Source organism: Vicia villosa, unplaced genomic scaffold, assembly GCF_029867415.1.
Source record: "Vicia villosa cultivar HV-30 ecotype Madison, WI unplaced genomic scaffold, Vvil1.0 ctg.003857F_1_1, whole genome shotgun sequence".
In the NCBI taxonomy this organism is placed as follows: domain Eukaryota; kingdom Viridiplantae; phylum Streptophyta; class Magnoliopsida; order Fabales; family Fabaceae; genus Vicia; species Vicia villosa.
In genome coordinates, this window is record NW_026706318.1 from 186,441 (window position 1) to 203,127 (window position 16,687).

Below are 16,687 nucleotides of genomic sequence, written 5' to 3' on the forward strand. Positions count from 1 at the left end.
TCCTATTGGATAAGCTCATAATACAAATGGGTTCTAGTTGCGCCTGAAGCATGGTATAAAAGTCGGTTCCAATGTTAAAAGTCCTCTAATAAGAAAAGAAAATAGAGTTAAAGTGACCCAAGTGAGAATATGAGAATTCTAAGAGCACTTTGACATAATTTATTTTTCAGTTCCAGAAGAACTAATCAAGTACTTGAAATATGAAATAAATAGATCTCGATAACTTATGTCATGAATGAAATGCGATGGAATCGAAAGTAAGATAACCAAAATAAAGTCAATATTGACATTGTCCTCGGATAAAATGTAGCGCTAAAGATGATAAATGATAACGAGGATCATGAATCAAAGTCTATCAAAGATTGTAGACAAAGTGAGAATTGGCCAAAATGAATATATTCAATTGAAGAAGAATTAAACTCACTTTACAAGTGACTCAATTTTGAACATGTGGTCCCAACACCTCAAGGTGTAAAACCAATGGGATATAAATGAGTTTTTGTGAAAAATCAAAATAAGAATAGCATAAAGTTTGATTTGCTACTCAATGATTTTCACAAAGACCTAAGATTGATTTTGATGAAACATATCCACCTATAGTGGATTTAATTAATTTTTCAATATTTGATTAGCCTTGTAGCATATGAAAGGCTTAATTTGAACATGATGGATGTTGTGACATCTTACTTATACGACTCACTTGATAATGATATTTATTGAAACTCGCTAACGAGTTGAATATCTAAGATATAGATAATTTTGGATCTCGAAAAAGTTACTCCACCAAATTGAACAATTGTCTCAATGAATATTTGCTAAGGAAGAGATATACAAATAAATACATGTCATTGTATTTTTATGAAAAAGGTTTAGAAAATCATTTTCTATATGTGGATGACATAAAATTATTGGAATTCTTGAAGAGATTCCAAAATTTATAAATCTCTTAAAGAAACGGTCTAAGATAAAGGACATAGAGAAGACAAAGTTATGTCTATGTTTACAAATTAAGCATTTGGAAAGTAGAATATTTCTACATTAAGAACCTTATATAGAAAAGGTATTAAAACGTTCGTATATGGACAAATATTGTCTACCCCTATGATGTTAGACCATTGGATTGGATAAGACTTTTTCAGACCTCGAGAAGATGAGGAAAATTACTTGTTTTAGAAGTACCATATCTTAGTGTAATTCGAGCACTGGTGTATCTTGCTAAGTATACATGCCATGATATATCAATTTCTATCAATCTATTAGAAATATACATTTCTTCACCTACACAAATACTTTGTTACCATACAGGTTTATGTTACTTACCAGATCCTTATAATGGTATATCACAAATATGTCACTTGTTTACTTGTGGAGGTACACCAAATTCATGGAGATCTAAGAAACAACTCATGGAAACAACTTCATCAAATCCTTCATAACTATTAGCAATATATGAAGTCACTTCCAAGAAGAACTATTAAGCAACTACTACAAAGAATATTGTCTCACATATAAATGTATGCATGAGGGGGAGAAATAAATATGTTATGCACTCTTTTTCCCTTCACCATGGTTTTGTTCCACTGGGTTTTCATGGTAAGGTTTTTAACGAGACAGTTCTCATTCAAAGGGTATTGTACTCTTTTTTCTTCACTAGATTTTTTTCCAATGAGTTTTTTCTAGTAAGGTTTTAACGAGGCATATCCAAAACATTCATCCAAGGAGGAGTGTTATGAATAATTGGATGATTATCCCTCAAGCATCTTATTTCTTATTTATAATATTTTGTATTTATTACATTGTTTGTATATTGTCCTATAAATAAGACCAACCTCATTGTAAAAGATTTACCAATGAAATAATACAAATTATTCTCATCTTTCTCTCTTCTCTTTTATCTTCTTTCTCCTTATTTTATAACACTTTCAAAACTTTGATCTCTAGCGAAAATTTGACTCATTTCATTCGATATAATTTCCATTGATTCATATATCTAATCATTTAAATATTAGAGATATATCATTATAGCTCAATTCATAATCGATTATAAAGGGTGCATATTTAGAAATATGAGTAAAGTTATTTAGAGATATTTTATTTAAAACAAAACTATTTTCTAAGATAGAAATAGTATCACTATCAGTAGTAGTAGCAAAGCTCAATCAAGAAAACGACACGATGAAAATATTTCAATGATGTGGACTCACGTGGCCACCAAATGCCAACCAATAAAATGGAGTGGGAAGACACCTCTCATTCCCGATACTAAAAAACAAAACAAAAGGTTGTATAATACATTTAAATTTTGCGTCCCTTTATATTTGTAAATTGTTTAGTACTCCTGAGTTTAAAATATGAGTTTAAATTATATTACAGTATATTTAATGTAAAATTTAATTTTAATTTATTTGAAAATAAAATAAAATAAAAAAGTAAATATATATTAATAAAAATAAAAATTCTAATAAATAATGTTGTGATGATTTTTAAACCGACACTTTTTTAAAACATGTAAAAGATTTACACATGTAACGTCTTTATAAAATAGAAAGAGTGAATGAAATAGAAGTTCATTGAAATGTACTTGTTTTGTCCAGGTCAAAGATTCAAATGACTAAGATCTAACTCATATAAAAAATGTGCTCTATTTAATCATGGTATAAAGTTAATTCATACATAAAGAATAAAGAATAAGGTATATTATTTTTCATTACATTCATTTTAAATTTTGAATTTATTTGAACGTTGGAGTACTAACCATGTATATTTAGTCCGTGCATTTGTAAAAAAGATCAACACCATCGTTCAAGATTATCAGATTTCTAATTGCATTCATTTCTGATTCCTAAATAGAATACTGACGCCGTCTGTAGAAAACAACTTTTGATTCCTACAATTTTTGCGATTTCAGATCCAATATCTGATTTACCAATTCGTAATCACTTCAGATCTCAAAATCAACAACGTTCAAAAACGAAAAAACAGAGATCTGTCGCAGTATATCCTACAAGTCATCGTTTTAACTGCAACATAAAAAGGATCATATATTCAGATCTAGGTCTACTCTAGAGGCTGAATGCATTTTCTTTGAAGTTCGTGCGGAAGGTTCATGGTCTACCTTCCAATCTAACATCACCTATACATTTTTGCTGCTACTGATGTACTTACCAGGGAAACGTTTAAGATACAACAAGTTCATAATTAATGTTGTCGAGATACGATAAGTTTACAATTCATGTCGAATGCCGATCAAACATCAGGGTGCCTCCTAAAGGTACCACGGGATTTCCACTCGATGCACCAATGTCTCCTTAGGTTGGATCAGTGAACAATGGTTCGTCAATCGTGCCCGAGGAAAGACACCCTGGATTGTGGTTGCTATAACACTGGTCGAAATTAGTTCTAGATTACTAACTAATATCTCTGTCCTAAAGGAAATACTAGACCAACAGAACAATCAAAGCTCTCTCCGCGTAGGACGGAAGACGAGCCTCTCAAAGAACATCGTTTGTATCCAACTATCTTTTGGGGTCAAAGGGGGAGCCAACAACCAGGCTGGATCGCATATAAATAGACTACTTGAGGTAGATATCCACTCCGGAGTAAGAAAGAAGTCGTGAGGTTCTTGTCTCGGTGATTAGAAAACACCTCATTGGGGTATACGACAAAGGCAACTCTAGGGTCCTATGATTTTAACGGATGTTGTACCCTAATTTTTGACCCTAAGATCCCACCTCATTTGCATGGAACCTCAAAGAGTGTGATCATCATTATCCTCATTATCATCATTCATAATCATTCATGCATCATTTGCTAACCAAAAATATACAAAAAGATTGTGTTTGCTTGTTGTTTGTTTCCCAAGATATTTGATTGATCAAAGAGCTCAGTAAAATTAGGGTTTTGTGGATCACAAGGTGTCTCAAGATTTCTCATGTGATCAATATATTTCCCTCATCAATATCGAAGCCTAAGTGTGGTTCAATTAAAGATCATTAACTTTCAAATTTATCTAATACACCAATTAGGGTTTTAACCTAAGTCTCTGAGGAAGTTGACTTTTGGTCAAAGCATGGTTCTTTGGGCCAAAAAATGATTCAAGGATCTACAATATCTCATTATAATCCACTCATATTATTCATTTGGCTAGAAGAGTTTGATTCAATTGATGCTTAGAAGAATGCAATTCATCTGGAAAAAGTCAATTGTTCAAGATCATCTTTGACTTTTAAGAAATTTGGTCAACCATGGACTTTTGAAGATCAAAATCATGAATATGAGATAATTGAAGTCATTTGATCAAGAAAAATCAAGAAAATCAATCAAGGAATCAAAAGTCAAACGTTAGGGTTTTGACTTTTTCATGAAGAAATACATGTTTTATGCCTAACTTTGGAAGGTCATAACTTCCTCAATAAGTAGTCATTTTTTGTGCTCCAAAGCCTCAATTGAAGTGGAAATCAAGATCTACAACTTTTTCCATATGAAGAGTTTTCCAAAAAATGAAAGGATTTTAAGTTATGAAGCTACAAAGTTGTTGACCTTTTCAAACACTTAGAAAAATTTCACAAAGGCAGATTCACTTCTAAAAAGTAAGCAACTTTGAGGCCAATTTCCATCAAGATCCCTTGAGAATTTGAGAAAACACCAAACATAAGATTTGTATAGTATGTTTAGAGCTTTCCAAAAAGTACAAGAAATCCTCCATAGCATTTATGAGCTAGGAGATTCAAAGAGATGAACTTGGACCTCCATACTTGAATTATAAGTCAAATTTTATGATGAACCAAGTTGCAACCATGATCCAAACCTACCAAATCGTTTATTACAGGTCCTATAACTTGCAAATCCTTCCTTAATCAGAGATTTACACAAAGATTTGATGCATTGTCCAAGTGTTTTGATCATTAACCAAAGAACTATTCCACTTATGGCATAAAGACATGACTTCCATTCTAGTAAAGTGACTTTAATCACCAACAACTCTTGCATTAAGCCTCTAACTTGTTTCTTCTGATCACACTCCAACACAAACCCAACAAGCAATACCCTAACATGCATAAAATATCCCATAAGTCATGTTTAAAGTTTGCCAAGTACCATTGAAACCATAATTTTCTCATTTCTTCACCAAGAAGCAAAGTCACACAACTTGAGTTTGAAACCACCAAATAATATGATCCTTCCCCAAACAAATCACAAATCTTGCCTATAAATATGAGCCCTTACCTCTTAAATCAAACACACCGAAAATCTCATTTTGAGTTCCAAGCAATTTCTATGCAAACTAACCATTCAAACACTTCATACACATCACATATAAGTTGTTTGATCACTCACATTACATATGTAATCACTCCAAGTCTAGTTCATTTTCACTTCAAGCTCTTGCAACTTGATTCGGGTAGGAGGATTCAGGCTATCTCAATATGGTCTAAGCATTCAGTTAGTATCACCAAGGTCCAAGGAAGCAATCCATATCATCATAACCCATCTAGAAGTGCTCTAACCTACTCCTCAATCTTCATCTGCAGAGGTAAGTTTTCAAACTTGAATCTCTCATATTTGTACCATTTTGGATAAAGTTCTATTATATTCTGTTTGTTACAATGTGGGGATCAAAAGCCCTTAATTGGTTGTCATTTATATTAGCCATATGTCATTTAATTTGATTTTGAAAAATTAGGGTTCTTGAGGATTTCAGAAAAATTCTTGAGTTACAGGTTAAATAAATATATGAGGATTACATTTTTGAAATCATGGTGAAATTTAGAACAAGTTTCATGTTTATACTTTTGAAAATGGTTGAGAAACAAGAGAGTTGCATTTCTGAAAAATCACGAGCTAGAGGTTGAAGATGAAGTTCAATCTAGCTTTAGGGCATGTTTTTATTATATATTATTGCGTGCATTTGAATATCAGTTGTAGCACGTTGTTTAGTGGTTACGTTTTAACTTGGCAACCATAGTGGCGTCAGTTCAAGTCCCCCTAGGTGCAAACCTTATTTTTAATCACTTGTTTCTTTGTTTTTATTTACAACTTTAACATTTTATTTAAAATAGCAAACCAATTTATTTTTCTTGATTTTTTGCACACTTATTTATCTTGTATATTTTGTGAATATATTTGAAATCCAAAAATATTATTTATTTAATAAAGTTTGAATTAAATCAAAAATAATGGTTTTATGCTTTTTAAAAAGTTTTTAATGATCCTTTCACCAAGTTGTCTTGAATAGGTTTGTATGATCACTTTAGGGTTAGACCTAGCTTCTAATCATATATTTATACCATGATCCCTTAGTTGTTCACTTAGGGTTTTTATTCAAACTTTTAAATGATTAGGTTAGTGTACATAATCAAAACCCTAATCCAAGATCCTTTGATCTTTTGATCTCAATGCAATACCATGTATATATTGACTTGTTACCATGATCCTTATTTGTTTGTCCACTTGTATATGCATGCTTGTTGATTTACATCTTGTACTTTATACTATGGATATGTTATTATCTTTGTATATATACATTGTCTCACACACCACTTGAGATATTCACCCATGAATGATTGCTTGAGATGTTTAATTCCTCGTTGATGCTAAAAATCCAAAGGAATGAGAATAGTATTGACTAAAATTGTTAAGGTACTCACTCTCTTTTCCTCATGTTTTACTTTGTGCATAGTAATGTTAAAACTTAGCACTTTCCTCCTGTTTTAAAATGGTTTTGTATTGTTAAAGCTCGACCTCTTTTAAATAAAACCTTGGTTTTGTATTGTTAAAGCTCAACCACGACTCTTTTAAATATTTTTTGCCTTGTATTATGAAAGCTTGGCACCTTTTAAAACTCGTTACATATTATTAAAGCTTAACATTTTAAAAAACCGTTGAGTATTGTTAAAGCTTAACATCTAAAAAGATTTTGCCACTTGGCTATATTATTTTCCTTTTTAGGGGAACTACAAATGCTCTGACTTTCCTATTGCACTTAAGGGGTATGTAGGCACAAGATGCGATGTGTGGCCGAGCACACTTTTAAAATCTTCTTATCTTACCATCCCACTCTATTTAAAGACAAAACACATAAACAAAAACAATAACAATAACATTTATATATATATATATATATATATATATATATATATATATATATATATATATATATATATATATATATATTCAAAGATTTTTCTACGGAGTACTGTAGATTTGAGGGATGCTAATACCTTCCCCTTGCATAACCAACCCCCGAAACTTAGATATCTATTTATTTTATTAGTTTTGATTTTAAAAACTTATTTGGGTTTTATTTTGCTCTTTTTCCCATTTCCTTTGGAAAAAATAAAGCACGGTGGCGACTTTCACTAAAATAACGAGCTGGGTCAATCCAATGGTCTCGGTCTCAATATTTGTTTGCTACAAAGGCCATCCTCGAGCTACATACCCAATGAAGTCGACCATTCAAATATACACCAGTGACAAATATAAAGTGAGGTGTTTTGAAACTTCGTCCAAAAGAGATACCTTATAGAATGAAGGCTCACCCCAGAGCACTGAGGGAGGACATATACCAAAGACTAAGGATGACGTTCATCTACAATAGAGTTAACATTGAAGGTTTATATATCTAATCATTTCATTGTTTATTTATAATGAATTCAATTCATTATTAATGTAAATATTTGTACATCTTTTCTTTCTTCCTCTGTTGTATGATTCATTCTCTTTCTTTCTTTTAGAATACTCAAGATAAAGGTAATAAAGTTGAAGTGCATGATTGTGTATCCGATATAGACTAAACACATTTCTATCCATGTAATACGGCCTAAATGTATGACTTCTCATCTGAGATAGACTATACGTATTTCTTTGTAGCTGGAGCACCGAAGACGTCCACCTCGATACTAGTTAAGCCTCGGGGCATGGACGGGGATCCTACCCTTAACCGGGGAACGATCCTCCAGGACGCGGAGTGCAGTATAAATACAAGACTAAAACATTATGGTTTTGTGGGTCCCAAACCTCACCTCGGGGAGAATAAACAATTCATTAAATACAACGAATAAATGTAGCAACCAAAAGTGGTAGCTAATGTCATTCAACGCACTAAGTTTTTAATCACAAAGGTAGGGGAGCACATTGACCACTTCACTACAATAGAAATCACTTTCTCCCTCGTAAAGATGGAAATTAGGGTTCTCACACCCAGAGCAAGCAGTATATTAGTGTTGACCGTTATCCAGAGCATTGCAGGGTAGAGGAGCAAGCCTGGGAATGACAACAATTCACAAACAACTAAATGGCGTAGCCTAACAACAATGATAAAATGAAGCCAAACGAAAAATTCTAAGCTAAACAATGCTAAAATCATTGAGATAAAAACATTCTCAAAGTTATTAATGATTATTGCAAATAGGGCGCAAAATCCTGGGAAACATTGCATGAAATAAAATAATGCAAAAATAAAATAAAATTAAGTTTAAGCTTCGGGAGCCGAGGCACCAAGATAAACCTACTGAGTTGCTCCACTAGCAACCCGAAACGGGTTCAGTGCATCGGTTGAAATTATGGAAGTAGGGCATAACTTCCTCTCCCGCTCCATGAGTTGGTCACAAACCCTGAGCATAACCTGCATAGTCCATTAAAGGGAATCAGGAAGCTCTTACTCAGATTGACCACCTCATCTTTGAGAGCTTTCAAGGTATCGGCATGAGCCTCGGCTTTTTGAAGAAGAGGTTTATCTTATCCTCAATAGCATCAGAAGCGATTTGCCTCCACTTTAAGGGCACCCTCTAGCTTAGTTACCAGAGTAGCCAAATCATAAGTAGAGTTGTGAATTTTTTCCTCCTCTTGCAAAAAGTCGGCAACCTTGACATTATCCTGCGATGCAGCAAGCTCCTCTTAGAGAGTAGAGCACCTCAGTTCCATAACTTCACATTTCTGTTTCCAATTGTCTTTTTCCATCATTGGATTTCCTAGAGCCAAGATGTCTACCCAACAAACAGAAACAATGGAAAGTAGAGAAGCAACCTTGACCATAATGTGAGTAATTTCAGAGACTAATTCCATCTTTTCCCCCTCAGGGAGATTCCGAACAACAGATAAATCAGACGTCGAGATAGTAGTGGCATCCTATTCAGGGGTGTGAGAAAGCCGGGAGTAGTAGACGTCTAACATCTGCATGAAGAGAATGACCTCCCCCGAGGCATTACTCCCAATAACACAAGTTCGTTTTGGAGAACCATCATCCTTTAGGGGACCATTGATCTTACCCTCAGGCCCTTTTTGTTGAAATTGGGGACGAAGATGATTCCCCCATAGTCAAATTGGTTGCAACATCCACAAGTTGGTCTAATTTGGATGTAGAAGTAGAAGTCTCAATAGCTGAGATATGAGCAGGGGGCAAAGCAGAAGCAATGGTCATCGGAGGAGGCACAAAAACCTAAATACCTTGACAATTTGTAAAGTCATGGAACATCTTTATCTTGTTCATCTTTTCCATGTTATATGCAAAAAGCAATCATACATCTAAAAAAAGCAATAAGACTATGCTTTCACCAAATACCTTTTCCCTCTCCTCCTAGCTAACTACACTCACAATAGCATAAGCGTGAATCCATTTTTCTTCACCTTGGTAAGGGGAACCTCACTAGGGTCGAACCCTTCCTCATAGCCAAACCCCTAAATCCAATAATGCAGGTCCTCCTTCATCTCCAACACATCCAAAGAAAGGGAATATGGCTTAATACGATAGGAATAGACGTCCTGGATAAATAGAACTTTGGACCAGTACTTTGAGAATGAACACTTGCAGAGGCTAGAAGACTCGGCAAGAAGGTTCACCAAGTGAGATAGGCCTCTAACATATATGGCCTCACAAGTAAGAAGTGCCCTAGAAAATCACCCTAGTCTTGGGTGATGATGTCACACCAAGGAGTAACTAGAGGGAAGCTAATATGCCCTTGATAACGAAAATTTTCTTGAGAGGTGCACCTTAGGTGTAATATATCAAAGAATAGCCCAAGGAAAGGTTTCGATATTTATGCCCAACACAAAGTTGGAATATCCTCATAAAAGGCCAGGACCCTGGATGAAGCTAAGAAGGAGTAACTTTTAAGTTCTTCAAGACAGCTACCTCAAAGTCAGAAAAAGGAAATCATGATCTTATTCTTATGAACAGAAACTCATATAGTAGGATCACACAATTATTGAAAAAGCTACATACTCTCTATTATGTCCCTACTAGAAAAGATGACCATTCTAAGGGATCGCCTACTATGATTCTAGTGACATATATAGCAGCCTTCGTACTCAGAACAGATGGAGTGCTTGCTACTTTTGCATCCATCCATTCATAATCCATCACGCCTGGCCGGTCTTGAAGATCCAAGTATACATTCACTTCAGCATCGGTGGGCTCATAATTATCAGTCTTCAAGAGAAGTTAAATATAATCCTTAGCGCATACTTTCCTTTATCAATTGGCTTATATATCCTCCTTGGTTAATATGGGAGGGGGCATAAGGACCTCAAAACGATTAAATTCTTTTCCAACATTTGATAAAATGGACCCTATTGAACCCGACAAAGAAGTTCCTTCCGCAAAGGAATTCCAAGATACCCTTTCTGAGTCAGAATCGTCAGATAAAGTTATGATTTTTTTTCCAAGTGATTGTGACTAAGATGAAGGAGATGAAAATCTGGGGATGTCTCCATTATAGAGGCAAACAAATTTTCCGCCTTCAAAAGCACTCATTAGGTCAACCATACTATCACCTATCTTGACTAAAAAATAGGAAATGTTGAAGATAAAATCTTGAGTTTAGGATGGTACTTGGTTATGAGATATTGATGAAGCATAAGAGGAGGAAGAAAGGCAAAGAGGAAACAAAGATGTTTTATAGGAATGCTAAGAATTATGAAAATTCCCAAACACTTAATAATTCCTCCTATTTATAAGCAGTGACAATGGATTCAAACTAGCTAAAGAAAGAAGTTACAAGATTAATGGCTAGATTTCTCCTTGTAGAGACATACCAACTCGAGTGCACAAAAAACCGAATCTTGCCCTAGCTAGTTAGGTCACCGCACATGTTAGAAGAAGGTTAGGAAATTTTTCAACTATGGGACTACATTAATACGTTTGTGCCCTATTACTTTCTCAACTGATTCCATATGTTTCAATTCCATTTCACAATAGATAACATCCTGGAGCCGTCCAACATCACCTAAGGAATCCCCCGACTCTTTTGGTACATGGTAAATCTTTGTGGTAAATCTCTCTAGGATAACACAATCATCCCCGGAGTGGATAGTTGATTCCCTAAAATCCATGGAGTGTAGTTGAATCTCACGACCCTCAATGCAACGTTCATTGACCTAATACATAATTTACACATGATCGTACGTTATGAACAAAGACACCAAGGTATATGGCGATGTATTCGAAAAAGAGGCGCTCGAACCAATAAAAGAGCGACTTAACGAGGGTGATGAGTTAAACGTATGCCATTCACCCCACTCATAAGATATCTTTTAGTTATATATAGGCTTAAATAGTCTTTTGGTCTTTGTAAGTTTGAGAGTTTTTGTTTTTCGTCCCTATATCTTTTTTTCTTTCTGGATAATGTCCTTAAATGTTAGATTACATTTGGTTTTAGCCCTTAAAATTAAAATCTGCAGGAAAATCTTCAGTTTTTCTACGGATTTTAACTTTATGGACTAAAACTAAAATAATTTTAACATTCGGAGATTATTTCCAAGAAAAAAAAAATACAAGAACAAAAAATAAAAGTTCGCCAACTTACAGAGACTAAAGAATTATTCAAACCATTAAATTGAGTAGAATTAATGATCAAGATGTGAAGTAAGTCTTAATAACTTAGTCTTGGAGTAAGAATATCTCTCCTTTATTCTACAAAAATGCCTTACATACCAAGAAAAAAAAAACAATATAATAAGCAAATAAGTACTAAACAATATTTACTCATCCAATCCCACCTAAAATTTGTTACAATGAAAGAACTAAAAATAACCCAAACTAATGTGGTGGGGATGTTCACTCAATGTCATGTCCTAGAGACAACCCAACATGCCACAGACACATTTCCAAACTATTCAAATCAAACAGAGATGCTGCCACCAGATTCAATCCTCCCATCACAAAAAGAACCAACAGGTGTTCTACAAATTGGACAATCAAAATGAGAATAAAGCCACATATCTATACAAAGAGCATGAAAACTATGTTTACACCTTGGTAGCTTCCTAACTTCTTCTCCTTCTTCATAAACAGATAAACAAACAGAACATTCATATTCATCATCACCCTTTTCTTCTTCTTTTGTAACCACTTCTTTCCTATACTTGAAGCTTGAAAGCAAGTTTCTTTGTTGGTGTTCAAAGCTCCTATTACCAAGATTTGCTCTTGTGGGTTGTGGTTGATTATTGTGGTTGTTTCTATTGCAACGTTTGATGATGATGATGTTGTAAATTGCTAGAACTAAGGCTGCAACTCCCATCACTACTAGAGTATAGTATAACATGGGTATGGTGTTGTTTTGGTTTGATAAAGGAGATGGTGGAGGAGGAGATGGGATTGTGAAAGGGCTTAGAACATCAACCATCTTTGATTGGATGAGGTTTGAGAATTTGGGAGTGAAGAAATTTGATTTGGAGAACTAAGTTGAAGAATATTTAATTTAGTTTATAGAAATTGAGTTGAGAGAAAAATCTTATCTAAAGTGAATTAAATGAAATAATCATTGTTCATTATAATATATTTTAAAAAATGGTTGAAAAGTATATATATTATAATATTGATAACTACTAACTCTTTCAAATAATATCTATTGCACTTGATAATTTCACATAAATAAATAAAAATGAAATAATAAAATAAAATAATTAATAATTTTACTCAATTATTCAAAATAATTATTGATATACTTTAATTTTTATAAATATAAAATTAAAAATTAAAAATAATACACACAACATTAGTTAAAATATATATGAAATGGAAGGAGTAGTTAACATTAAAAATAACATGGTGGGTGTGTTATGATTGGAGAAGGGAATATAATATTATTATTTCTTTTCTTTAATAAAAAAGTCAAGGAATAAAAAGAAAGGACAAAATGATGTACAATAAGGACAAAAAGTTGAATGAAAGTGATCAGATTTATAGATAAGCAGCCTTTTGTTCTATTACGAGTGGTTTTGGTAATTTTATATTTGAATGAGGCATTTTAGCTACGGAAAACAATTTTTTTAAAAAAATTATAAAAAGCTAATCAAAATTTACTATTTGAATTAAAAAATAAAAAATAATTAAATTAATAAAAATCTATGAAATATTTTGTAAAAAAATAAATTTAAAAAATTTTAAATGACATCGAATAGTGAAGAATTTAAACTTTCTCTTTTATATATTGTGTCGTCAAATTAGTTATTATGAATCTTTTAAATTTTGCAATTTAATTATGTTTTTAAAATTTCAAATTAAACTTTAAAATTTTAAAAAATTTAAATGAAATCCAAATTAGTCCTTATTAATTTTAAAATTTAACAAATTGATCCTTTAAAAATTTTAAAATTCTATGTTGATACATATTTTTCTAATTTTAAATTTGATCCAAAAGTTTTAAAATTTATAAAATGATCCAAAAGCTTAAAAAGAATAATTTAATTTTATATTTGGTAAGACTCATTTTAATATTTTACACAAAAAAAAAATTAATTTCAAATAAATCATATAGAATTTTAAATTTTTTAAAATCTTCAATTATCTCATTTAAAGTTTTAAACACATCATAAAAGTTAAAAGAGAGAATTTATTATTTTTATTTACCTAACATAATAATGAAACCTAGACGATAGAATAATAATAAGTGACGTAAAACATTAGTGAAAATTGATATAAAAAAACATTAGGAAAAATATTTAATATGTTATTGCAAACACGTGAGAAGACATGAGAAAAGAAAAATAGAGAGTAAATTTTCCTTAAAAACGAGTTTTAAATCTATTTGGAAAATGCACTTGTTTCTAGTCCTAGATAGGACACACTGCCCAAGTAAAATCGTTATAATCGATAAAGGATCCTTCTCTATTTTTCAAAAAAGAAAAAATGAAAGTGTTTATTATTATGATTTTGGATTATTATGATTTTGGTGTATAATATATATAATTAATGTTGCGATTTTTAAAAATATATATTTATATCTTTTATTTATTTAATAATTATAATAATTAACACTTCTGTTTATTTTTATTATTTTTAGAAAAGGAGATGACCACTTTTCATTATTTTTATTATTTTAAGAAAGCGACTGTTGAGCCATCCCATTTATTGAAAACTTTAAAATTGTGGATGTTCTTGCTTAATTCAATTGCTTAATTCAACATGGAGTCAAGATAAAAGGTTACGGGGTAAAGGAGTTCTATGAACCTTGTGTCGGTGACTAAGGGGTAGAATAGAATAGAGTGGGTTAAGTAGACTTTGCTAAGTCTAAGTTTAGCTTGATAAAACATTTCAAGTATTAGTGTAGCATGTAATTTTTCTTATGTAATTTTTTTTTTTGTTGAGTTTGACATTTTCAAAAGTTACGGGTCTCTTAGTCTATTTGAAAGTTTATTTCATTTGATTATATAAATAAAAGTTTCAACTACTAACAAATTAAAAGGCCAATGAAACTAAAATTTTGTTGACATTGACTTATTTAAGTTTACCTAATTTTTTTAGATTATTTATTTGAAAGAACTTATGTAAATCACTTATAATATTGATCATAAAATATTTTTAATTTATATTCATAAGTTCTTCAAAATAATAAAGATTTACTTTATATTTTAATTTAGAGTAATAATAATAATAATAATAATAATAATAATAAAGTTATCCATATTTACTTAAATAGGATGACACGATAGATAGACTTAAGAGATTTGATAACTTTTTTTAGCTAAATAACTTTATGGAAAAACACTAGGTATTTTCTATTTTAAAATTAGTCTAGCTTGGCCCAAGGAGACGTTAGTAGATCCAAATATTATGTCATCAACGTAAATTTGACAAATTAGAATATCATTTTTAAATGACTTACAAAACAAAGTCGTGTGTACCTTCCCTCTGGTAAATCCATTTTCTAAGAGAAAGTTACTTAGTCTTTCATACCAAGCTCTGGGAGCTTGTTTAAGACCGTATGACGATTTCTTAAGTTTGTAGACAAACTCTAGGTGTTTAAAATCTTCAAAACTAGGGCGTTGGTGGACATATACTTCTTCGTTGATGTAGCCATTTAGAAATGCGCTTTTGATATCCATCTGATACAGAGTTATGTCGATATTTACAAAAAAAGAAATTAAAAGTCTATTGGATTCTAACCTGGCGACTGGAGCAAAGGTTTCTATATAGTCTATTCCTTCTTGATGACTATAACCTTGTGCAACCAGTCGAACTTTGCTTTTGAGAACTTCTCCTTGTTCATTCAGTTTGTTTCTGAAGACCCATTTTGTTCCAATAATATTGAAGCCTTTGGGTTTATAAACAAGATCCCATACATCATTTTTGGTGAATTGATTTAGCTCATCTTGCATAGCAAGTATCCAATTATTTTCAAGAAGTGCTTCGTCGATGGAGGTGGGTTCAATCAGAGATACTAATCCCATAATAGACTCTTCAGTATTTCTGAATGAGGATCTTGTCCTGATTAGGTCATCTACCTTTCCCAGAATTTTATCTTCAGGATATGCTAAGATACTTCTAGAGAATCTTTTCTGAGTGAGTTCTTCAGAAGTTGTTGGAACACTCGTACTAACTATATTAGAGTTTAGTTGATCTTCTTTTCTTTCTATTTCAGAAGTTATGTCTTTGGCACCTGTAATTTCAACTTCTATATCTGCAAGAGATTCAAACTGCTTTGACTTTTGAGGGCCAAGCTTATCATTAAATCTTACGTTAATGGATTCTTCCACAATTCGTGTTTCAGTGTTGTACACTCTATAGCCTTTTGAATGCTCAGAGTATCCTAGCATTAAACACTTTTCTGCCTTAGAATCAAACTTGTTCAATTGATCTTTAGTATTTAATATAAAGCAAGTACACCCGAATGGATGGAAATATAAAATGTTGGGCTTTCTAATCTTCCACAGTTCATAAGGAGTCTTTTCCAAAATAGGTCTTATAGAGATTCTATTATGGATGTAGCACGTTGTATTCACTGCTTTTTCCCAGAAGTGTTTAGCCATGTTAGTTTCATTAATCATGGTTCTGGCGATTTCTTGTAGAGTTCTATTTTTGCATTCTACGACTCCATTTTATTGAGGAGTTCTATGACACGAGAAATCATAAGAAATACCGTATTCATTGAAGAGTTTTTCAAAACATCCGTTTTCAAACTCTCCCCCATGATCACTTCTGACTTTTACAATTTTAAACTCTTTTTCATTTTGAACTTGTGTGCAGAAGTTAGAGAATACAGTATGTGACTCATCCTTGGGTCTTAAGAATTTTACCCATGTCCATCTGCTATAGTCATCTACGATCACTAATCCATACTTCTTACCACTGATTGAGGCAGTTTTCACTGGTCCAAACAGATCTATATGTAGAATTTCTAATGGTCTAGAGGTAGAGACAACATTTTTAGACTTAAAAGAATGTTTTGAAAACTTGCCTTTCTGACATGCT

The 16,687-nt window shown here is 32.3% G+C and overlaps 1 protein-coding gene across 1 annotated transcript; it reads right to left on the reverse strand.

Moving 5' to 3' along the window:
• Nucleotides 1–11,836: 11,836 nt before the first annotated feature.
• LOC131641570 (RING-H2 finger protein ATL52-like) lies at nucleotides 11,837–12,751 on the reverse strand. Its single transcript, XM_058911873.1, has one exon. It carries the CDS (start codon nucleotides 12,618–12,620, stop codon nucleotides 12,117–12,119), a length of 504 nt encoding a protein of 167 aa, XP_058767856.1. The 5' UTR covers nucleotides 12,621–12,751; the 3' UTR covers nucleotides 11,837–12,116.
• Nucleotides 12,752–16,687: the final 3,936 nt, after the last annotated feature.